Genomic DNA, 26,536 nt, shown 5'->3' on the forward strand with positions numbered 1-26,536 from the left:
GCTACTGAAAGTGAATTGAAAACAGACTTTTAATTAACTTTGAATCTTTAACTTCACCTTCATCATAGTATTTGTTCCTTCATAGATGAGAAATAGTTTCCCAGCATCCCCAAATAAAAGCTATCCATATTCCTGATAATAACAAGGAGATTCCCACGGTTGCACATTGTGTACTGTACTTAATGAAATAATATGTAACCTTTACAAACCATGGCCAAAAGCAAAAAATAAATATAAACATATGGTACAGTATATATCTCAGTCTGTTTCAAAAAAAAAAAAAAAAAAAAAAAAAAAAAAAAAAAAAAAAAAAAAATATATATATATATATATATATATATATATATATATATATATATATATATATATATATATATATATATATATCCATATATATATCCATATATATCCATATATATCCAAATTAATATTATTATTATTATTTTTTAATGAGCATAATAATAAAACTTTTAAACCACAATTTTAATAACCAGGACATGTCCGTTCATGCCCAAACCCTGCATTCCATTAGACATCTCCTGACAAATAAATACATTCCTGAAAATAAAACACTTACTTCTCTACTTCTAAAATGCCTACACTGTAAATATAACTTTGAATATACCCCATTTCTGTGCAAGAATCAAACACGACCAAACAAATCATCCTGGCCCCACTGATATGTGCAATACAGCTTTGAGCAGAACTTATAAACACTGGTACACTAACTTCACGCATACAGTTGCTTTAGTTTGCTTACAGTCTTCTGTGGGTTACTGGCTTACAAGGAAGAAAATGTACAACTTAGTCAGTCTCCATGCAAGAAAATCACAATTATCTCACATATTTGGACAGGCATGCTTCAGGCCGGTTTTAATCACATTAATTCTGTTCTTTTGGTGAGTAGTCTCTGGTGTGCTTCAAATCGTCATTGGTGCTAGACGCTCCTTTGGGTCCCTTGAAATCCATAGTTACTGTACTCTCCTTCAAACTATGGTATCTGGAAGGTTGAGACTGAGTCTTGTAATGTCCCTCATTCGTAAGGCAGAAGAAAGCAGTCCAGAGCGGTGATGGTTTTTATATGGACGTCAGAGAGCCCATTGGAATCCATCAACCAGTGATACAAAACGTGGCTTTGTTACTTAATTTATTGATTCGGTTCAGAAAGTTCCACCACATGGTTGCCAGTATTTAGCAACTAGAAGGATCCCGGCCGTCCAGGCTTTTCTTTTTAAAAGCAGTCCTGCTGTGAAGCACACACTGTGATGCCATACTGTAGGCTATGTGTTGGTCTATAGGATTCTACGGAGTGCAGCAGGCATGGGAGTAGTGCTACAGGACAAGACAGAGAGTGACTGCTGTGCTAGTTTGGTATATAGACATGTGGAGAGAACTGGATTGGGACATTGAGGGCTGTTTTAGCTTTAGATCACTCCACTCCTGTCCTAAATCACATTTTCAAAAAGCTGCATGGAGTTCATGATGTTTTCGTCCTGGAAAGCAGAAGAGGAATCAGTTATGACCGTTTGAAATAGTCGGCATCAACCTTAACCTTAGTTATCATTCGCATAGTTATCAATTCTCATTCACTCAGTCATTGTTTTATGAAAATTCACATTTGAAATTATTGTAATAAATTATGGATTTACAAACTATTTAAATTTAGTTTTGCATTGAATACAATGTGATTATTTTAAAATGGGTGTACATTTTATGTAATTTTTTACTGTTTATTTCTGTTTATGTAATTTGGACATTTATTTAAACGTGATCATTTCCATAAAAACTGTTTCACAAACTATTTGAATATTTTTGCACTGAATTAAATGTAATGATTTACAGAAGAATGATTTTAAGAGCAGTTGATGTAAAGGTTTGTATTGTGTTTATTTATGGTTTTACAAACTATTGACTTTTTTATTTAATTAAATGGGATAATTAACATAAAAATAGTTATATAATGTATTTAAGACTTTGCATTAATCTAAAGGTGATACATATGCATTTTATGAGCAATTCTTGTAAATTTTCACATCAAACATTAAAACTTTTTTTTTTTTTACTATTCTTGAAATTTAACATTGAATTGAATATGACAATTTAAAGAATGTTGCTTACAAACAATATATATACATTTTACATTTAACTGAATGCAATCATTTATTTAAGAATGTCGTTTCAAACCATTTACACCGACATTTGTGAGTAAACACTGATTTCAACTTACTTTCTGACAGGTCTCAATAAACTCCTCAATAGTGACCACACCATCTCGATTTCTGTCCATTTTCTATAAGAAAATGCAGTAAGTGTAGAAGATACTCTGGTATGATTGTTTTTATGTCTTTATATAAATGTGCTTTCCACTGATACCTGGAAGAACTTTTCCACATGTTCAGATGGAGCTTCATCTCGCACACTGGGGTAAGTGTACCTGCCCATCATGTCATAGATTGACTTCATGATTAACAGCATCTCCTACACACACACACACACACACACGTCACTTATTACTATTTGAGTCTGCTTTACTAAAGAATCAGTGAAGAAGCCTCTGGTGCATTAGAACATAAAAGTTTAAGAAGAACCTCTTTAGTGATGTATCCATCCTTGTTGATGTCATAAAGGTTGAAAGCCCAATTGAGCTTTTCAGTGACAGATCCTCTCAACAACACAGACAGACCAATCACAAAGTCCTGTCATAGAGAGCAATGAAGACAATGAAAAAAATGAGGGTGATAACAAAAAAAAAAGCTGTGATTAAGGATATTCTCACCTCAAAACGAATTGAGCCATTTCTATCGAGATCAAACGCATTAAACAAGAAGTGCGCATATGTGGTGGCATCTGAGGAGAAAAATAAAAAAAACAGACTAATTAGTCCAATTAGCCCCAAATCACAACTCGTGCAAAACCAATAAACATATTTACTGGTTTAGTGAAAAAAAAAAAAAAAAAAACATGTATTTACCCCCTTGGGGAAAGAACTGAGAGTAGATGGTCTTGAAAGTTTCCTCATCAACCAAACCACTTGGGCACTCCTTAAATGGAAAGAGAGGCACATCTAATTAAACATTTCATTACACAGATAATGGACTAATTCTCACTGTGCCAGATCGGCAGCTCATGAACGCTTTAAATAAGTGAAATGTGCTAATTTTCTGTCCTATATAGTACACACCTGCTGAAACAAACAGAAAGAACAACATCTCCAACCCCAAAGCTCCTCATTAAAGATAAACTGTATCCCTTTTTTTAATGAATAATTAAAATACTACCAATGTTTTGCAATTGGGTTGAGTTTTCACCTGGTGGACAATAAAATGGTTGAAAATTAAATGAAATTTAATGTCCAACGTAAAGCTTTTATTTTTTATAACAATCTTTTAAAATTATAGCAAAAGTACCAAAATCTTACTATGCAACACAGTCTCGATATTTGACCCACCGCAAAAAAAGAAAGAAAACAACTGAGCACAAACATTAACTCAACTTGAATCCTTATTTGTCCACTCTCTTCAACAGATACTCACGTTTTTGAAGCCCCTATAAAGGGACTGCAGCTCCTTCTTGGTGAATTTGGTCTGAGCCTGCAGCTGCTCCAGACCCTCGGGCTGATGTCGCACCGTGGACAGCTCCAGCTCACTGTCACTGCTGTCTATGGGAGAGAAAGAGCAGAAAAAGAGAGAGGAAGAGGGGGAAGGGGTCAGGAACGGGGTGAGTTGATGGCATGCAGGACGGGATGGGGTGTGAGAGCATTTCAAAGGGGGAGACAGCAGTTGCGAGGAGAGAAAGAGGAAGAAAAAGGGGAGTAAAAGCAAAAGAGTTAGCATTAAAGTCAAAGATGTGCAGAAAGAGGAAAGAGAAAGAAATGGAGGTTTGATAGACAGGGTGACTCTTTCTTTTTCAATGTGAATGACTCATTTTAGGGTTTCCTTACTGTTCAGACATTATAATTGGTGGAATTGAGCTAGTATAGTCAATCACATAATGAAGAAAGCATGCCACAAAAAGAAAAGAGACTAAACTAGACAGGTGCTTACACTCACCGTCTTTACAAAAACAGAAAAAAAGTGAGAAAGGGAGGAACGAGAAGGACAGAAAGGGTCAGAGAGAGTGAAAGGAGAAAGAGAGAGAAATGGTCAAGTCCAAAAATCCCACAAAAAACAGAGCAATCACTAAAAATAAAAATAAAATAAAGGTAGACAAGTTTTGTACTTTGGCAAGTACTAAAATTATTAAAGCTATGACAAAAGCACAAAACAAAATGACTAAAACTTACATTAAAAGTTCAATGGAAAATATAAAAATAATTGAAAGTGTGAATAAATACTATAATTGTATATAAATAATGTAAAAGAAGAGCTAATAACCATGTGAAGCTTCAGGGAACAAAAGTTACCTATTTCTAAACCGACATTGAAAGCTTAAAGAACCCCCAAAAAATCTGGAATCCAGCGGGAATGCTGTTGATTGTTACACACGGAAAAATAAACAACTAAACGAAACTGGTTTTCCAGTAAAGAAAAAGAAATACACAAACATCCTTAATTAAACAAAATTGTGTTTAAGAAGCAAAAACTGTATATGACAATAAGATAAAATTTGTATTAATAAAATAAATAATTAAAATTCAATTTCATTAAAACTTTTAAACTTCAATCTAACAAACTTTAGTGGGTTTTATGCTCATAACAAGAAAAACAAATAGTTATATTGGAAAAAAAATACAACAACTAAATTCAGCATACATTTTCTGAATATTAAATACAAATTTGCCCCCCAAATAAATGTATTTTATTTTAAGGAAGATTAGATATTTGGACTGAAATGCCACGGATCAGATCCTGTCCAAAACAGCAAATACAGTGTTAAGCTCATGTAAATATAAGACAAGTAGGCTACAACATCTATAAACAACATTTTTAAGCAACCCCTGGAATGATGTTTGCTAGTTTCCCTCTCTTTCTCTCACCTGTCTCAGTTATGTCTATGAGTCCAAGCAGATGCATGAGTTTGAGAAACATGATGACCAGGCAGACGATGCCCACCGTCTGTAACCCCTCTGTCTCCCATCTCACACTCATCCTGACACACTGTCCCTCAACGCGTCTCCTTCTTCCAACTCAGCCCAGTTTTAGACTGTTAATTCCACAAGCTTCATAATTGAAACATAAGTATCCTAGAAAGCCGATAACGTAATTGAGGTAGAAAGATGGGCTGATTTCGAGAAACATCTGTTACACTTTTCAAAAAAATAAAAAAATAAACAAAAACCTGGAAAAAACTCCAGAAAAACATCTTATGTTTTTATCATCTTGTCTTAGCCTTATGTCTAAAATGACTTTGGTAACTCTCCTCTCTCATTCCTCTATTCTTCTCACATCTATTTAAAAAGTTCACTCTGACACAACTTTCAAAGGGAATTGAGAAAACTCCCACTCAGGAGACAAGGTTGTCCCAATTAGATTTAGACACAACTTGACATGATGATAAAAGACAGACACCTTGTCCCACCTGAGTCAATGCAGCAAAATCATTTTGTAGTACATACATTTTGGTCCTCAGGAATACAGTTCATATCAAGCTTCCCTAATGGAAGTACAAAGTTTTTATGCCTTTGATTGGTCTGGAATGGACATTTAATATTTAAAGTTGTTGGAACTGATGCACGATCATAAGGTGCCCTAAATCCTGCTTCCCTTGTCTTGTGAACCAGTTTCCCACGACTAATTGTTCTCTCTGTATTTCAGCCTTTGTGATATGACGTGATCTACAGAGACTGTTCTTCATTTATCCTCCTACTGGCAGCATTGTTATTCAGTGCTCTCTTGCCAAGAGTGATCCTTTAGATTTTGTCATGCAGACCAGATTTATGACAGCCAAAACCATTAGCACCGAAGAACTGAAGAGTTTCCAAAGGGGATTGATACTAATGATGCTTACAAAAGGATGACTGATGTTTACAGTTTACATAAACAGCACAAATGCATTTTACAGGCCAAAGTTTAATACATCTTTAGTATTAGAGAGCAAATATGATCCAAATGGGTCTTGAACTTGGACCCTGAAGTGCCAATAAGTATGCAAATAAAAAAAAAAATAATAATTCACAAAGGAAAATGATTTTAACAAAAAAAGGTATTTTGTCTGTAAAAATGCATTTTAATTATAATAATAATGAATTGATATACACTACTGATCAAAAGATTGGGGTCTATAGGATTTAAAAAAAAAATAGTTTTGAAAGAAGTCTCTTCTGTTCACCAAGGCTTCATTTATTTGATAAAAAAATCCAGTAAAAATAGTAATACTGTGAAATTGTATTCTAATTTAAAATAGCTGTCTTCTGTCTGAAAAATATTATTTATTTCTGTGTTGCAAAGCTGAATTTTCAGCATCTTTACTCCAGTCTTCAGTGTCACAGGCTCTTTCAGAAATCATTTGAATCTGCTGATTTGCTGCTCAAGAAACTATTTTATTATATACAGTTGTGCCACTTAATATTTTTGTGTAAACAGTGACAACATTTATTTATTTTTCTTTCATTTTTCATTTTGATTCTCTAATTAATAGAAAGTTCAAAGGACGCATTTATTTGAAATAGATGTCATATATAACATCATAAATGTCATTTTTGACCAATTTAGAACCAGAATTTCTAATCATGCCAACCAGCCAAAACTTCACTCATTGGTTCCTCCCTGGTTTGAGATCATAAAGAAACATCTCCCTCTGGTGGCTGATGCTTCACGTCTGCGGTGCACCACAGTAGACAATTTGCATTAAACTATGAGCAGAAACATGCAAGTTGAACAAAATAATAGTTGACAGGTCAAATTCTTCTCATGAAACAAAGCCGGCGCGTATTGATCATTACGCAAGCTTCCCTTCAAAAGTAATACTTAAGCGTCTCTGATTACGTATTAGATTCACAAAAGCAGAAGCCCAAAATAAACTTCACCCTCCTGAAATACACCTCTCAGGAATAGATAGAGATGTAGTAAGTGATGCCACTGAGCTAAAAATAGCCCCCTGCTGATCCGCTGGGTGGTCCGGCTCATGGGCCAGTACTGGAAGAAGATTTACGTGTAGATTACAGGAGGCTCTCAGACACTTCCAGATGATCAAGTATTTGTTTGATAACTGATGGTTATAAAAGCTGATGTGTTATGCCTATACTGTTAGCACCTATACCATATAGCCTTGTTGAAAAAAAAAAAAAAAAAACTGCGTTAACCAACCTTTAAAACTGCTGGTCTTACATGGTTTTATCTGGTCTACCTTGATTTCCCAGTCTGACAGCTCAAGTCAGAGCATCATAAAAATACACAAACCAGTCCAGCCAAACATGTGACCCTGAACCACAAAACAAGTCAAGGGTCAATTTTTTGAAATTGAGATTTATACATAATATGAAAGCTGATAATAAATAAATAAGCTTTCCACTGATGTATGGTTTGTTAGGAAATGTGACAATATTTGGCCGAGATACAATTATTTTAAAATCTGGAATCTTGAGTGTGCAAAAAAATCGCCTTTAAAATTGTCCAAATGAAGTACTTAGCAATGCAAATTACTAATCAAATATTAAGTTTTGATATATTTATGGTAAGAAATTTACAAAATATCTTCATGGAACATGATCTTTCCTTAATATCCTAGTGATTTCTGGCATAAAAGAAAAGTGTATATGTTCCACTCAAAGTGCATTGATTTGTGTGAGATTGAATTTAAGTTGTATTTATTTACAGAGGTATATGACATCACACTTGTCTGTCTGTGAAGACGCTGTGCAGCGCAAACCCACGAATTAATGTTCTGAAGTGAAGTGAAACTTCTCAATTATCTTAGCTAACAGAGTGTGTTAAAAATGTAAAAGATTGGATGGCAAATAATTTTCTCCAATTAAATTCGGATAAGACAGAGATATTAATTATTGGACCAAAAAACACTACACAGAATCTTGTAGATTACAATCTGCAACTAGATGGATGTACTGTTACTTCCTCTACAGTCAGAAATCTGGGTGTTATATTAGACAGCAATTTGTCTTTTGAAAATCATATTTCCAATGTTACAAAAACTGCATTCTTCCATCTTAGAAACATTGCCAAGCTATGAAAAATGTTATCTGTTTCTGATGCAGAAAAGCTAGTTCATGCATTCATGACCTCTAGACTGGACTATTGTAATGCACTTCTAGGTGGTTGTCCTGCTTCGTCAATAAACAAGCTACAGGTAGTCCAAAATGCAGCAGCTAGAGTCCTTACCAGGTCAAGAAAATATGATCATATTACCCCAATTTTACAGTCTCTGCACTGGCTACCTATTAAGTTCCGTATCAGTTACAAATTATCATTACTTACCTATAAGGCCCTAAATGGTTTAGCTCCTGCGTACCTAACTAGCCTTCTACCATGCTACAACCCATCAGGCACCCTAAGGTCACAAAACGCTGGACTTTTGGTCGTTCCTAGGATAGCAAAGTCCACTAAAGGAGGTAGAGCTTTCTCACATTTGGCTCCCAAACTCTGGAATAGCCTTCCTGATAATGTTCAGGGTTCAGACACACTCTTTCGCTCAAACGCATCTCTTTCGCCAAGCATTCGAATAATGTATCTCTTAAATTGTGTGTGTAGTTACGTCTGATCAAATGTGCATTTTTATTCATTAGCTTGGGTTAAACTAATTTTAGTTTGTTGGATCAGCAGCTATGCTAATGATGTCTCTATTTTGTTTCTATGTTTTTCTATGCTGACCCTCATAGGACCTCAGATGATGCTAACCCTGAATCAACAAACAGAACTAACAATTATTGCTACAAGTGTGACTGAATCATATAATTATTAATTAATGATATTAATAATGTTCATCGTCTAGCTGACCACGTCTTGTATTCATTTATTTTTTTCTAAAAATCCTGTCAAACGTGCACAAACTGACAGGCACCACCATAAGCTACTACTAAATATTGTAGAAACATAGTTTTCTGTAAAGATGCTTTGTAACGATTTGTATTGTAAAAAGTGCTATACAAATAAACTTGAATTGAATTGAAAAGTAAACGACAACAGATTTTCCCTGCTCAGGGAGTAGGGAGCAATGAACATTGTAGGTGCGTTCCATTCGACAGGGTCCCTACACAGTGTTCACTGCTCCCTACTCCCTGAGCACGGTATATCAGTTGAAGTGGACTTCACTGACAATAACCGCTCATTTGGAACGCCCTGTAAACGTAATCAAAGAAAGTCACCGATGGGGTCGCACAGATTATGATATAAATATATAAGACTACATTCATATTTTAATTTTTATTTACAATCAATCACATTTAAAATATGTACACTATACAATAAAAAAATCATTGAGTACTATATAATGAAAAACATATGTTTATTATACACTTTAATTGACAATTGCTGCTATTACTTGACTATTAACAGAATTGAAGCCCTGCTGTCTTGCAAATATGAAAATAACTTTTATTTGGTTAACTGTATAGCCTATATGTGTTTTTAATAAATGCTCATATAATTGCATAGCAGTCTTGTGCGCCTTCTTCCCGCGCACAGCCGTATAGTAAACACTGAGGTAAATAAAGTAAAATAAAGAAAAATGGCAGAGCCTCGTCTGCTTCTAGTCACTTTTACATTATCATACCTTTTTACAATCCGTAATGAATTTGAACGAAGACAGCGAAGACTGCCGTTCTGACTGGTGATGACGTGCTGCGCGCAATGACAGTTGGGGAATAATCGCTCTCCACTTCCTGTGAAGTGATGTATCGATGTTCCCTTATTCCCTGTGCCGTGCCCAGTGCCCTTCGAACTGAACATGTTCGCTCCCTTCGGATTGGAATCTCACTTAAGATGGCAGAATACTCTGTGAAGTCCACTTCGCTGTACACTTACGGTCGAACGGAACGCACCTTGTGTAGGGACCATGTTAATGGCAACACAGTTCATGCACGGAGCTCACTTCTCACTTCTAACGAGCTGATTATCTGAATCAGGTGTGTTAACAAAGAGAGACCCACAAAATATGCAGAGCTGGGGTGTGTGAGGACTGGAATTGACAACCCCTGGTATTGTCATTATAATCCGTAATTACTGTATGTCCCCACTGGATGCAACAAATGCCTCGTTTATAATGAGTTTTAACCTTTTCAGTGGTGAAATTGGTCGCTTTTATTTTGTTCTTCCTTTTTTATTTAAAATATTCACAAACTTGCATATCAAGTCATGAACAATCTGATATTCCTTTTCACAAATATGTGTAAATGAGTGTGTTTTGTCATTTAAAAACCATTCTAAATTATCATGATTGTGATCTGTAATGTGAGATGGGTGCTGCCATGTTTGTTCATCCTGCAGTTCAGAGTCAGACAGTCCTGTCAGTCGGATTTGCAGCACGTGAATTCATAAGTTTCTCCTGAAATACAAGTAACAAGTGGCCGGTGAACTGAGTGAAGAATAAAGTGAACTTTATAGTTACTTACACAATGCGTACCTGAAATTAATAAAACACATCGACAAATAAAATTTGAATGGATTGTTATTGTTGCTTCCATAGACATGTATATTTTTCAAACTGCAAATGTAATTTTTTTACCAGTACTTCTGTGTATTTAAATGTATGAAACCTAAAATATACATTATGTAATTAAGAACACGGCATAGTTGTGATAATATGAAAAGAGCATTCCACATCTCTCTCTGGCTTAGTGCCAGCTAAAGCGCAAAGGCACAGTTTGAATTTGACAGTTATGGGACGTCACTAAACGTTCTAAAACCCATATGTGGGACCGTACTGCTCAAAGGGTTAATATTGTTGTCTCTGCGCTTATGGACACATGACATCACAGTATAGTAAGGGGCGTGACATTTCCATCACACACTTGAGATATTTCGGCCAATCACAATGCACTGGATAGCTGGCCAATCACAGCATACCTCACTTTTCAGACCGATGAGCTTTGTAAAAATCAATGCATTTCAGAAAGGCGGGGCATAGAGAACAGATAAACAATACTGTACAGTATGTGGGAAATAATGTGTTTTTTTTTTTAACTTAAACTGCATAAACACATTTCATTACACCAAATACACAAAACTTGCTTAAACCAGCAAAACTATCTGCCAATGTGCACAAAGTGACTTCAGAAACTTCCAACTCCAAAGGAAGTCCTTTGTACATCAACTCCTTTTTGGTTGATGTACGCAATGGACGCTGTGTTGTCCTTTTGGACCAGCACGTGCTTGCCTTGAACGACCTTTGAGATGATTCTAGGCAAGGCACACTGATAACAACTCTAGGCAATTGATGCGTCAATGCAGCTGCAGGCCCATCCAAAACCCTGAGACTTTATGCCTGTTGTACATGACCTCCCAGCCCATGGTGGAGACATCCATGTGAACCACAGCATGCCTGGAGATCTGCTCTAGGGGCACCCCTGCCCGGAGGAATGCAAGATCTGACCACGGGGTGAGGGTTTGGTGACAGGCCGGTGTAACTTGGACCCGGTGAGTGCCACGCTTCCACGCCCACCTTAGGATTTTGCCATGAAGCCAGAGCTGGAGCAGCCTTATATGTAACAGGCCAAGCAGTGTAAGTGCCGCTGCAGCCGCCATATGCCCCAGGAGCCTCTGAAAAGGTTTCAGTAGGAACGCTGTCCTGACCTTGGATATATTCAAAAAGACTAGCACCAACCGCACACGTTCCTCTGTGAGGCACGCCATCTGTTCAACTGAATCCAACTCCATACCGAAAAATAGATCCTCTGCATCAGGGAGAGTTTGCTCTTTTCCCCATTGACCAGGAGGCCCAACAGGCTGAGGTGCCAGAGCACCAGGTGAGTCAACCATCTAGATAGTAGAGGATGCAAACACCCTGCTCTCGGAGGGGAGCAAGATCCACCTCTGCGACTTTTGTGAAGACACAGGGAGACAGGGACAGCCCGAAGAGCATGACCTTATACTGACATGCCTGTCCTTTGAATGAAAACTGCAGAAATGGTCTGTGGTGTGGAAGGAGTGACACATGAAAGTATGCTTCCTTCAGGTCAATCACTGCAAACCAAACTCGGAGACGGACACACCCTTAGATACTTTTCTGCATCAACATCTTGAACAGTAGCCGATGAAGGGCCCGGTTCAAAAGTCTCAAATCCAAGATTGGCCGTAATCCACCACCTTTCTTGGGTACAATGAAGTAAGGGCTGTTAAACCCTGACCTCATATCGGCTGGAGGGACCAGTTCTATCGCGTCCTTCACCAGTAGGAATGTGATCTCTACCCGCAGAACAGGGGCATTAGATGCTTTCACTGTAGTGAAGAAGATACCACTGAACTTGGGGGGACACTGAGCAAACTGAGAAACAGAGCAGCCACCTTGAGAAACCAGTCATCCCGCCTCGAGGGCTCGGACGTGGTGGAGATTTCCACTCGAACCCTGCCCTCTCAGCAGCCCGGGAAAGCATAGCTGTCATCTCTCCATCTGATTCAGGCTTTGCCACCGTCCCATAGGGTGGCAGCACAGTCGAGTCTTTATCGGACAGCTCTCCCTCTGATGCTGAGTTCAACAAATGGTTGGGGGGAGACCCACTGGAGACCGCTGTTAAGCTCTTTAAAGAAGGCCACCCGCGCTACTGCTGGAAGTGGTTCTCTTCTGTTGGCCGCCAGAACGAGCCCCAGATTGTGGTAGCAGCAACTGAACTCCGAAGGTAGCGGAGCCTGGTTTGCAGCTCTGAGATGTTCATCTTCCTGCAGTGGAAACACTTCTCAGACTCATCCACGAAGGCCATCTCAGCGTGCTTGATGCCCAGACACGTGAGGCAGCGATCGTGACCATCATTTGTTGCCAGGTAACGACTGCACATGAATGGGTGAAACCATCGTCTTTACAAAGATGCACCCGTGAAGCTCTTTTAGAGAAATTTGCTCTTTAGGAAATGCTCTTTTAGTGCTGATGCTCACAGGGGAATTGGCCGCTTGCAACACGACAGGGGGTAGTGCAGCCTGAAGTGTGCAACCAACTCGACTTTGGAATGACCACCACTGAAGTGCTTTCTCGCCAACACACAAAGATTCCGAGAGCATGTTGAACTCATAGTTTACAGCAGACACAGTTGAGCAGAACGTGTCAGTGAGCAGTGGCAGCTGGATACAATAATTACTTGTCAATGTGTACGTGACGAGTGGGGCGGGGCCGAGAGACGTGGGAACAAAGTGAGGCCGGAGGAGTGATTGGAGATGAGTGACACCTGCTCGACCCAAAAGTCTCGAGTCCCACGGAGGAGATGGAAGGATATAAAACAGGAATCGACAACAGTGACGGACGAGAGAGGACCAGGCCTGGGCTTTATTTGTGTTTTGTGTTTATTTCGAATTATTAAAATGTTATCTGATTGTCCACCGGTTCACGCCTCCTTCTTCCCGTAGTTATGGAGTTTTTATATTACAGTGTACTGGCTCATTCAGTTTACACTCTAAGTAGAGTGGTCTATCGAAGCAATATCACAATTCATCATCACCGATGTGACATCGCGAGTGACAAAATGAAAGGGAACTAACACATTTTTATAATGCTTCATAGAAAAAATACTTAATACCTTAAGTAATTTTGCTTGTAAAATAAACTGACTTAAATCATATTAGATATAATATATCTATACTAGAAAACAAGACAAATATTTTAATAACGATAATTAAGAAAACCTAAGATATAACCTAAGACCAGACCCTAAAACCAAAATAATGATTGAAAAAATATGCTTGACTCTATGAAGTTTTATTTTTATCAGTATACTGATAAGACTGCATTGTTTATGTTTAAGCACATCTCAATAATGCCATTTTTTTTTCACTTGTGCTTTGAATGAAGAAAATGACCAATCACCTCTGTTCCTGAAAGTCAAACAGAATATCAAGACCATGGAAAACTGAACAAAAATACAACCAGATTAATCAAGTAAAAATATGAATATACAAAACAGCACACAGATGCCAAGTATTCCACATTGTCGCAGGCCAATTGTCACGAATCTTAATGTCTATATAGTAAGTAATTTGAGAAAACAAAGATGTGACATGACACTGGGCACGTCCACCAGACCACAGACAAAGTGTGAAGAACAATGAAGAAAATAAAAATATTTCCAATCACAAGTTTGTGACTCCACAGGAAGTGCATCTGTATGAAGGTGCTGACTCTGATCTGTGCTATCAGAAATAATTGGCGGATATGATCTTGTAATGAAATGAGGGGTGAGAGGGAAATGGACAATGCCCTTCAGGACCCAGTACAAAGACCAGCGGACCCATTTTTAGGAAGCCGTAAAGAAAGCCTGTTCAATACAGCATACATAATGAATGAAGGGTAATGTTAGACTGGGTTTTGATTCAAAGAGAGAAAGTGTGTGAGTGAGAAAAGAAGAGAGTGAATGCAGTATTTCTGACACCAATAAAACGTTTTCAGTAAGTTTGAGGGAAAAGAAAATCTGGATGCACTGTTTGTTCAAAACAAATCACATACTAGCACAAAGCATAAACCTAAACAATAAAAAAATGTCTTATAACATTTAATCAGCGATTTAAGTAGCTATACAGTAATTCCATTAACTTTTTAAAAATCAAATTCAAGATTTTGGATTCAAATTTTAACAAATAAATTTTGCAGTACATAAACGCTTCATACTTTCTCACACCAATGACTTCCAAAACTCACAAGCATCTAAAACCCAACAGGAACCGTGTATTAATGCCTTCAAATGTATTGTAAAAGCACAATACCGTTCCTTCACGTGAACACAAACATCACAACATTACTAGAGAACAATCATCAGATTTATTATCTCTTTCTTCAAGATGTAACTGACGCAACCCTGGCCCCATGGGCCCCATTGGTCAAGCATATCACCATGACAACAAAGGGGAGGACCTCAGTTCTAGAATGCTCCTTACCTTCAAGTGACATAGGCTCCAGAATGCCGAACTGTTTGAGAACTGCCACGAACAGAATGATCACCACTCCGATGGCAAACAGCTCCATTCCCTGAATACCCATGACTGTGGTGATTTACGGCTCTTGGCACGCGAAATTCTAGAATTACTGGAAGTGTTAATGTGCTAGTGTGTGTACTAACACGGGACAAAGCCAACTGGCCGATACAGCATGGCACCAGATGCAGTGTGTCTCAAAAAGAAAGATTAATTTCATTAGCTCCTTTAGAAGAATATTTCAAAGGAAAATCAGGGGATATTTTTGTCAGAATGTCAAAGCTAGCAGTGTGCATGGGAAAAAAGAGTCCGGTCTAGTTACACTTATTTTGGAGAAGGGAAGAGGAGTCAGTGTTTCCATGTTAGGTCATTCTTCTTGAAAGCCCCATCACATAAATAAAGAGCTGGATTGCAGTTCTTGTACACAGTCCAGATGTGTAAAAGCCATCCTGGGCCGCAAATGTTATTTGCAAGCATCAACAACAGACAAGAGCATTTCAAACTCCGCTGTGAAGAAGTGCTGTGGCGACGCTGCTATATTCAAGATTGGTGATCCAAAGGTGTACGCTTCTGTGTGAGACAGAAGGCACAAGAGAAGGGAAATTCATTCAGTGGATTCATATGTGGAATTAAGACTTGGAAGCAACCGACACACTGCACGGATTTTGCTGTTAAAATGATCATATTTCATTTCAAGTCCTAAGTGCCTTTTAAATCCGGGTTTTGTTGATGTTGACACAGAAATTTGAGACTAATGGGCAGCCTAGTGCCTCAAACTGGAATAATTTGTCCAAGTAAAAGTAATACTTAGTTATACAGTATTCAGGATCAACATCTGGCACTGCCTCGGTCACTGCGACAATCACTGAGGTGGCATCTCGAATCCTGCTCCAAAGCGGTCGAAGGCCTTCAGGTTGGTGCAAATCTGCAAAGAAGCTACAAGGTACTTCCTGTGGCAGTGGCAAATATACATCAGTCCTTCGCAGATCGGGTGAATCCGTCTCGAAGTGGCCAAGATCCCCTTGAAGTTTTCAAGTGTTGGACCCCATCGAATCTTTCAAATGCCTCATTAAGTTCAGCGATACGTCTTGGGAGTGGTCCTGAAGAATGCGGTTTCTCGTCTGCCGTTCTGCCGTCAGTCAAGAGCCCTCATCTTTTCCCTCGTCTGTTTCATCAGCGTCAGCATCAAGTGCTTTTGTCTCTTCTTTCAACTTGTACTGTACAGTTCACGTTCTTCCTCCCTCCTTCCCTCCCTCCCTCCCTCCCTCTCTCCCTTGCTTCTCTTGCCCTCTCTTGTCCCGTAATAATCTGCAGTGGGCAGTTTATCTTCACCTCTCTGTCCATCCCACCCCTCCTTCTGTATCTCTTCCTTTCTTCTCATCTATGACCACTCCATCCCTTCTTTTATTCATCACTCACTTTCCAAGCCTCACTACGCCTGACTGCAAAGTCAGACCCTTGCGAGAACTGGTCCTTTTTCCCTGACCACAATCCCTCTCTCTCTTTTCCTTCCTTCCTTTCAGCCTGGGGACTTGGGGAAAAGCCACATTTCCAAAAAGGGCTGAAGGCAGGAGGGAGGGAGAGATACTAGGGATATCAGATTCCAGGGACGCCCTCTCCTACCGATTTCCCAGCGTCCATCCACCCACATATCTGTTCCATCTGAAGCACTTTCTTTCTCTTCTTCCTGATGCAAGGCAAGGCCTCTGCATGGACTGTACTGGGACAAACAGAGGAGATAACATTAGCTTACGGGTTTTCCTGTTTATAGTTTAGCGAGAGGAGAAAAGAGAGAGCTATAATAGCTCAGTTAGATAAAGGAATCAATAAAGTCTTAATGGTAGCTTTAAGTCAACCAAACACAAGGTGAGATCAAACTCTGTTTCTACTGCCAGCATCCGCTCATCTTCTTTCACCCCCCTCCCCCCACTCCTTTTTCTAGTTAAAAGATAATAAATGTCAGAGAAGAAAACAGGAACTGAAAAAAGAAAAGTGATGCTACAGTGTAGATATTTGAAATGTAATGGTAATCTTTGGGGAAAATCTGAATTTTTGAAATGTCATACTTAAAAGAATAATACACTTCAAGATGAAAGGCACTCTCCAGAAGATAAAAAACGTAATTACAAAAAAACCCAATTTTTTTCCTACTATTATGATGGCTGCAGTGCCTCAATTTCACCATTATAATGCATGCTCTGACTATGCTGTTGTATTTATGGCTAGTATCAGTGCTTGTTGTGTATAGGAATTAATGTTGAGCTTTTAGGAGAATGGGGCAGGTTCCAGTAATGCCATTAGAAGATGAACACTTCTTAATAGGAACTCAAGCACAAAGCTTTTGCTGACAAGACACTATGGACTAACATAACTCACTGAACCTGAACACAGGCATCAGAAAAACAATGGTACAATCTGAAAGCTGGGCATAGATTCTTGGAAAAGAGCACAGATTTTCTTTTAAAATGTAATTTTAACAAATCCGTCCTTCTCTTTTCATTTCATGTGTTAAAACCGGGTGTTTTTCAGAATATTGATCTGATGCACTCCCGATGACAAACAGAAAAAATTTGGAAGTGTCCATCAGTGCTGCAATATTCATTTACAGCAAACTGAAATAGTAATACTATGGAGGAATAGTCTAGCAAAACGATCCCTCAATGTATGCAAACACAGTACTTCCCCTCTAACATGTTCAGTAACTCTGCACGAACAGAAATGAAACCTGATACATGGCAGACGGTCCTCTATCTAATACATAAGCACTCTTGAGGCCAACACGGCCCTGCTCTTGGAGTCCTCAAACCCGACAGAAGTGCTCTCTCTGTCTCTTCCTCTCTTTTAATGAGGTGTGATGGATTGACTTTTTAATGATAAAAACATCCTGGAATGTAATGACAAAATTACTTTTACAACAAAAGAAACAAACAATGCTAGGGGATCCGGGATGGCATTCCATTGATCAGAGATGACTAATTAGTTCTGATTAGCCAAGGATTTATCCATTTTCCAGTGAAGTTTAAACGTAACTGAGAGTAAGCCTACTCATCAAATAACCATCAATAATAGGCACAGATGGAATCTGTAGACTTTTTTCTTTGTACTATACATTTTTTTTGTGCTGGGAATATCTGTATAAATACTATATCAATACCTTGCTTTAAAAACAATCAGTACAATTTTGAACTGAATTCTAAAAGAGACAGGAAGCCAATGAAGAAAAGCTAAAATTGGAGTCATATGATTAATTATTATTATTATTATTTATTTATTTTTTTGCACCAGTTAACAGTCTGGCCACTGCATTTTGGACCATCTGCAAATACTGTATGCTAGTGTAGATTGGAGAGTTCCAAGGCATATAAAGAATTACATTAGTCCAACCGTGATAATTTTTTCCTTGAAAGGAAAGTGTGGATTTAAGTCTAAAGAAATTATTCTAAATTGACAGTAGCCATTTTAAACAACTGAGCTAATCTTCTTTTCAAGACAAAGCTCAGAGTCAAAGATAACACCAATTTTTTTTTGCATTTGACTCAACATATGGAGTAAGAATGTCAAAGTAACAGGCTATAGTGTTTTGGAGGGACCAAAATAATCACCTCAGTTTTTCATATTGTTTAGCTGAAGGAAATTTAGTCCAGCATTTAATGTACTTAAAACAATCCACGAGAGTCTGCAGGGAATGTCTAGATTTTAATGGAACTTACAGTTCAAATTTAACAATTAAACTTTAAACTTCAAAACTTCAGTTAAACTTTTCAAACTTTACAGTTTTAACTTAATCACCAGCATGAAATGAATATAAATATATATATATATATATATATATATATATATATATATATATATATATATATATATATATATATATATATATATATATTTCCTAATTATATTACCAAGTGGAACCATGTACATGTTAAAAAGTCATAGTCCCAGAATGGACCCCTGAGGAACCCAACAAAGGAAAGAAGAAGATGATGATTTTACAAAGCAGACATAATGCAGAAAGAAAGTTAGAAGATTTATAGGTTAAATTATCAATTAGGACTAGTTAAGTTTCATTCGTATACGTATATAAAAAGAAAAGAAAATGAAAATAAAGTTATTTTGTGTTAATCTTATTTCCTTTTAGGTCCCAAGAAAAAGATGAACAACATCTTAGATAACTGAACACTTGTTTTCCTGATTTCCTATCCACAAAAGCCAACTGTAGTTCAGATAACTGTAAATGTCCTACAAGGCCCTCTGTTGGACAAGACACATTACTGCGCAAACCTTTTGGCAAGGATCAATGTTTGTTGTTTTTTGTTGGTAATAAAATACAGTGACTTGTGTACTATTAGTATTGGTGAAGTAACTTTACACTGTCATATTTCTATCTTACTGAGACTTACTGAGATTCAAAAGTAGTCATGACAGTTAGTCTTTGAAGAAAAAAAAACTAACTATTTATCTTTGTATCTACTGAATCTCTGTAGGTCTGATTCTTGTCTGAACTCAGTAAGAAGGAGTGCTCTTTATGTTTGAGGCGGGGTCTCTTTCTGCCCGAAAGTGAAAATACATCCTGAAGCTCTTATAGCAGTAAGGAGCTTTGTCAGCATTACTCAGATTTCCTGCTGTAAGAAGTGAGTAGCCATTATTCTTGCTCAATAATTGATTGATTGGCTGATGTTTTTATTTATTTAAATATCTGCCAATGAAGCTGTTGTCCTAAAGTATGAAATGCTACATGTACGCCTCACTTTATCAGTGGTTTGAATATGATGATAGACTTGCATTGCAGACTTCCGTATAAGTGCGTAAAATTGCTAAATATCTAAAGCGTTTAACACAAAGGATATCTCTTTAATGAACATTCCAAAATGCAAATTCTGTTCTTAACTCACCCTCATTTAATTACAAATTAAAGTGATTTTTATTGCGTATTAAAAAAGAAAGGCTTTTTTTTTCTCAAGAAAGTCTTAAAGGTTTGGAACAAAATGAAGATTAACGAATAATGAAAAATAATGCATTTTTGGGTGATTTATTTCTTTTTAGTGCTAGCAATCAATTTGTTGTTCTCAAAACATTATTATTACTTGAAAAGCTCTGTGTTTCATTTTTGTTTATCCTTTTTTTTCCATATCTGCTGCCTTTTCACAAGTGGTTGGGGCCACAGATGCACCAGCATTTTACCTCTCATGGAACCAAACTTCATCTGCACCCATTTTTTTTGTAACACGTATGTTTATATTTACACATTCTCAGCTCAAAATACTTCATAGTCATTCTGCAGTATTTTCAGTACTACAGTCTTGAGAAATAACACTTGCATACAGTGGAGATGTTAATGCGCTGTGTGAAAACATACAGTGGCATACAGAAGTCAGAGAACACTTGTATTTTGCATGTTTTGGTAATTTAACACATTTAAATTATTGTCTGTTTTCGGCAAACAGTCTAAATTTATGAAATTAATTTCTGAATTTCTTAAACTTTATTCAAAGTTTATTGACAAATCAGAGCTGCGTGATCTCCACAAATTTGCGTGAATCCTGATACTTTGAGATAATCCAAAGAGAATTTTCAGCTTCAATGGAAATATAAAAAAATCTAAGCATCTGGTCACATGATCAGTGTCACAAGACCTAGAAATAGGGCAGAATAAGAAGTACTTCTTGTTCATTTTACAATTTTTTTTAATTTTTTTTTTTTATTTATAAATATCCCAACTGTTTGTTTAGAAACATAAATGGCTTTTTTTTGGACCACACTATGGGGTATGAGGTTAAAATCACGAGCGGCAATGCTAATCAGTTTTATCCTTTATTTTCAGAATGGATCAGTTATATGTTATATAGCATCTGTGCTATTATTGTGTTGGTGTTTTTGTTCCATTGCTTTCATGGATTCTCCAAGAGATACAGGCAAAACCGTAAAACAGGTAAAATATAATTAATACTAATAATAATACATAATAATTACAATTATTAATTTCCTTGTTTAAACAGAAAATAGTAACTGCTCTTTTGAATAGGTAAAATCACACCGGAGGTGGGTGATGCTTTAAATCAAGGCAGCGGACCAGAAAACATAAAGGCAAATACATCATCTTTATCTTCAAAAGACACTGATGTGAGTAAGATTCTGTAAAATTGATCAGTTCTCTTGTGTTTAGGATGAGCACCAGTCATCGTCAGCAGAACAAGAATACACCAATGTCAGGATGAGCTCGGTCTACCAGAGCCTGATCCCCTCTGCTACTGAGAGACTGTCAGTCTATGAGACTCTTGATCAAGCGAGGACTCAATTTGCAGACATTAATGAGACTTTTGAGTGATGGTATAATCACTGTAATGCACAGACTGGCAAACTTAATATAAAGCGTCTTTACCTACTATTGACTTGCATTTAATCATTTAAATACAATGCAGTTATTGTGTTTGTACACTACATTGTATATTTAAAAAATACTCTTCTGTAATTACATGTGAACATAATTTCTGTAGTAACATCTGTATATCATACTGCTGACCCTATAATTAAACCCACCCTTAAACCAAACCAAACCATCAAACTTGTCCCTAACCTTAACCGTGTGCCACCTCAACAGCAGCAAAATTATTTGCAATATAATATGAATGCAAAAAGCACTTTGAACCAAATAATTCATTTTATATAGTACATAGTACTTAAAGACAGCTAATATTAAGTGGGGACTGCATACTCATATGGCTCATTGCTTCTGTAAAATATACAACAAAAGATTATCAATCTTCAACAAATGTATCATTAATAAATATAGGAATAAACTGCCATATAGGATCCAATATATAATGTGTCTACCCACATGTGTTTAAATTAATTTAACATTTTACTGCTATTTGAATTTAACTCATCAAATCAAAATTTAGAGTCAGAATGGATAGTTTTATTGCTAAAATGTGTACATGGACATACAGTGTTTGACTATTGACAATTTTAGATGCATTATTTAATGCATTATGTATTATGCAAATAATTCAAGTAAATGCTAAATTAAAGTATTAAATTGACAGCCTAGTTATAAACCATACATTCATTTTCCAAAAACCTGAGAAATCTATGCTGGCTTTATTTTTTTATTTGATTATTTTTGCTATATTTTACATAATTCATAGTTTACTTAATTTTTCTCAGTTCATTCTCTCAATTATGTTTAGCTCAAAAAACGATATGCAAAACAAAATAAAATAAAAATGTCGTCCAAAATATTGTTCTATTTAACATAATCAACTTGAAATTATAAACATACAATGAATGGATGATGAAAACAAACTTTTACTGTTTTCTAATTTTACTGTAAAAGTAATGCTTTAATAAATCCACCTTAAGCCAAACTGAGCATGCCAAATTAAAGTGACAAAACACAGCCAGCTGACAGACAGAGTGTTGTTCTGATGCGTGTTACCTGAGCGATGATAGCGAGCCGTACTGTGACGACAATCAGCCAGGAAGCTGGGTCTCGAGAAACGCCGACGCGCTTCTAAAGAGAGCGTAGCCATCACGCTCCCCATTTTAGACTGCTACAGAAACCACACCAAACGTCAACCACAGTGATCATGAACCACCTTTTCCCCAAGAAAGCAGATGACAACTTCTGTGTGTGTATGAGTGTGTCAAAAAGCACATTGAGCAGTCTGTTTGGTGACTATGGGTCAGACATCCAGATACAGATACATGTGAGAGAGAAATGCACTTCAAAGATCCAGCGCTACGATGACCTTTCACTTAAAACACAGCACACACTCTCTCTCCTGTGGCCTATGTTTGAAAGTTTTCTCCTCTCACACCGTGACCACCTCACTGAGGTGGAAGTATTAATATGAGCATATGAATAAAACAGGTGTGCTGCAAAACCCCTTCGTTGAGAACAGACCAAAGGATCTTTAAAAACGTGCATAGGCTGTTTTTTTTAGACCCTGTTTACTGTACTGTACAAAGTACAGTATGTATGTACAATTTAGGACAGTGATACTGCTACACAATTATTGTCCGAGTAATTATTTTAACATTTCATGGAATCAAGTTATATTTATTTATTACAAATGAAATGTATAATTTTCTAGTCTTGTATATTTTAAATATTATCAATTAAATATATAAAATTCAATAGTACCCATGTTTTTGTTGTTGTTGTTCACCAAGGCTGTCTCTATTTAATAAAAAATACAGCAAAAACACTAATTCCGTGAAATTGTTTTACTGTCACTTCTGATTTGTTTAAAGCATGACTGCTAAATACATAAATAACTTTTAAAAAATATCTTCTCTAATCTCACTGACCCCAAACATTGAAAGCCTTGGCTTCAGTCGTGTGTAGTGTAATGAACTGCTCTGTCCACTGGGAGGCACTAGTGCATGACTGTTGTGATACTTGCATGACAGTTGCATATTGCGTCCTGGTTGTTTGACCTGGCTGAAGGCCACTGAAACATGAGACAACAGATTGAGTCGATCTGACTATTTGAGGGACATATACATGCTTAATTAGCAAGACTTATGATCATATTCGGTTGCTTAACCTGAACTGCTCCTGCTGAGACTGCAAGATAAAAAAAAAAAAAACCTGCAACCAGTCAAGAGACTATTTCAAACAGACATTTGCAGATATATTGCAAATCTATTTGACAGTGTAAAGTTTTTCCTGAGATTTTTCATGGTCAAGACCATATGTGGAGCTCAAGGACACCATTGTGGAAGATTTGTAAAATGTGTGTTTATCCACTATTTTATGAAGGTTAAAAGCATTCAGTTCCATTTTCACACATTTCACCTTGTCTGAAAGCATCCCACCGTTTTCTGTAGATTTTCAACCCAAACTCAGAGCAGAAATGGCTAGATTCTGTCAGGGCCTGGAAATGATTCATTCCCTCCTGACCCTGGGGTTCACATCTCGATATGACCGTGCAAGTGGAATTGAAATAGACTCAGCCTCTCTGTGTCTGTGGTGTAAATCAGTACACACAGTGGAGAACATGTTAAGACAATCATGTTTAGCTTAACAAACCAATAGGTGCACACAGGTGCACACAGAAGGACCTCTACTGCCCAGAAAGACAGCAGAGACCAGGACAACTAGAGCCCCAGATACAGATCCCCTGTAAAGACCTTGTCTCAGAGGACACCAGGACAAGACCACAAGAAACAGATGATTCTTCTGCACAATCTGACTTTGCTGCAGCCTGGAATTGAAATACTGGTTTCGTCCGGTCAGAGAAGGACTGACCCCCAACTGAGCCTGGTTTCGCTCAAGGTTTTTTTCTCCATTCTGTCACCGATGGAGTTTCGGTTCCTTGCCGCTGTCACCTCTGGCTTGCTTAGTTGGGGTCACTTCATCTACAGTGATATCCTTGACTTGATTGCAAATAAATGAACTCCCTAGATGAACTGCCTTTAACTATCATTTTGCATTATTGACACACTGTTTTCCTAATGAATGTTGTTCAGTTGCTTTGACACAATGTATTTTGTTTAAAGCGCTATATAAATAAAGGTGACTTGACTTGACTTGAGTTTGGTGGAGAATTCAAAAGAGGGACAAACAAATCAATGATAAAGTTGAAAGGGGTTTTTAAACATTTAACCATTTTACATGTGCATGGCATTTTGGAGCTTGACAGTCATGGTCGCCATCCTTTTTCATTGGAAAAGAGCAACGTGAACATTTTTCCTAATATATCTTTTTACAGAAGAAAAAAAGGAACAGGCCAAGGGTGAGTAAGTTTGAGTGGTGTCAAAGGAAAAGACATCTGTCATTTGACCAGCAGTGACACAGAACAACGTCCCGGTTCGTGGTGAAAGTTAAAGCGCTCCTGTTACACACACAAACTACTATGTTTAGACATTTGGCTTCCACTTTCTTTTAAAGTGTCCTTGTTACACGTTACATGTGCTTACTGTTATAATAGCAATAATAATAATACATTTTGCATAATTACATACAAGTAACCTTAAACAAAACCCCTAATCCTAACACTACTCATATAGTAAGTACATGTAATTGATTAATATTGCTCAGTTCTTAAATGTATAATTTACACTGTAACAAGGACACCTTAAAATAAAGTGGAACCAACATTTGTTATTGGAAAAAAATGACAAAAACACAGATTCAGCACTGTCTCAGTTCTCACCTATTTGAAATTGAATATTTACAAAACTTCCCATGTGCAGAAACTTCATAAAAGTCAGTATTAGAGAATGAGGAGTACGATCATTTGAAAAGAATGGAGAGAGACAGAGCAATGTAGCAAAGCAAAGTAAGTACCTTGGGCGAAAGAGCCGGTGACCAAGCCGTAAAAGCAGCTCAGCATACTCGCCAGCTCCCTCTGACACTCATTCTTACAGTCCTTCACTGCATCCATGTCTTCAGTAATGTCTCTCGAATGTTTTAAATGCTGACTGAACAGTCAATATCAAACTACTGTGGAAAAGTCCATTCAAATTTCACCAGCACACAGACCAATCTCTAAAAACATCCCTTCAAAAGCAAAACTCTGGCTCTTGCTTTGTCCTCAGACTTCCTCCGCAATTAGGAAAGAGTTTCCAGATCACAAGTTTTAGTCAGTAAAAATAAAATTCATATTCATGAATATTCAGATGAGGGGTATTATGCTGCTGTGATTGTCAAATTAGACTTGATCAATTTCTTTCTCAAAGAAGAAACAAAACCATACCGACGTCCTCAGCCTGCTGGAGGGTTTTGCTGCTCAGTGCAGAAAAGTCTCAATGTGACCCAATGTAGAACACACTGCTGATTTGTTATCTGGATAACATTACACCTCCCAATCCAGCCGTGGACAGTAATCCAAACCAAACAGCCAGTGAGGTCCTCAAAGTCCTGACAGAGCTCTGCTGTATATATCTGAACATATCCTGACTGCCTAGGAATTAAAGCTATGAACAGGAAGTAGTGCTGATCTGAGAGAAAGAGAGAGAGAGAGAGAGAGAGGGAGAGTAAAAGAGAATGACAAGTAGAATGCTCTAATTTCACAGGATGCACGTACAGTATGCTGTACAGTCACAAGACATCAAATAATCTCCTAATTAAAGGAATAGTTTACCCGAAAATGTGCATTTCCTGAAAATTTGCTCACTCTTAGGCCATCCAAGATGTAGATGAGTTTGTTTCATCATTGGAATAGATTTTGAGAAATTTAGCATTGCATCACTTGCTCACCAATGGATGCCAGTGAATGGGTGCCATCAGAATGAGAGTCCAAACAGCTGATAAAACCATCACAATAAAACACACCACTCCAGTCCATTTTGTGATGTGAAAAGCTGTGTGTTTGTAAGAAACAAATCCATCATTATGGCATTTTAATTTTAAACCGTCGCCTCTGGCCAACAAACATCCATCTCCTGTTTTCCTCACACATAAGAATCCACCAACATATTTTGGACTGTTTACATTTGTTACCGGTGCTTAATCTTTGCATATTTCTCTCCTGATTCAGATGAGACAACTTTTTCACTGGAGAAAGCAATATTATGGATAGAGTCCATTA

At 37.3% G+C, this 26,536-nt stretch overlaps 1 protein-coding gene and 1 long non-coding RNA gene across 5 annotated transcripts; one reads left to right on the forward strand and one right to left on the reverse strand.

Annotated features, from left to right (window-relative positions):
- Window positions 1-404: 404 nt before the first annotated feature.
- On the reverse strand, window positions 405-16,225 carry LOC127963689 (calsenilin-like). 4 transcript variants are annotated; one of them, XM_052563735.1, is made up of 8 exons: window positions 14,964-16,225; window positions 3,534-3,658; window positions 2,972-3,041; window positions 2,777-2,847; window positions 2,589-2,696; window positions 2,374-2,478; window positions 2,228-2,290; window positions 405-1,493 (listed from the first exon to the last, which is right to left on the reverse strand). In XM_052563735.1, the coding sequence occupies exons 1-8, from the start codon at window positions 15,064-15,066 to the stop codon at window positions 1,446-1,448; spliced, it is 693 nt and encodes a 230-aa protein (XP_052419695.1). In that variant the 5' UTR covers window positions 15,067-16,225; the 3' UTR covers window positions 405-1,445. The 4 variants fall into 4 exon arrangements, with proteins under 4 accessions (XP_052419695.1, XP_052419692.1, XP_052419694.1 ...); XM_052563732.1 differs by having other exon boundaries at window positions 3,534-4,052; window positions 14,964-16,223; XM_052563734.1 differs by lacking the exon at window positions 14,964-16,225 and adding an exon at window positions 4,976-5,359.
- A 3,260-nt stretch (window positions 16,226-19,485) lies between these two features.
- Window positions 19,486-22,157, forward strand: LOC127963694 (uncharacterized). Its single transcript, XR_008154881.1, has 4 exons — window positions 19,486-19,630; window positions 20,149-20,226; window positions 20,821-20,928; window positions 21,022-22,157. It is a non-coding gene; the product is annotated as an uncharacterized LOC127963694 (long non-coding RNA).
- Window positions 22,158-26,536: the final 4,379 nt, after the last annotated feature.

The sequence above is a fragment of the Carassius gibelio genome, chromosome B8, assembly GCF_023724105.1.
Source record: "Carassius gibelio isolate Cgi1373 ecotype wild population from Czech Republic chromosome B8, carGib1.2-hapl.c, whole genome shotgun sequence".
In the NCBI taxonomy this organism is placed as follows: Eukaryota; Metazoa; Chordata; class Actinopteri; order Cypriniformes; family Cyprinidae; genus Carassius; species Carassius gibelio.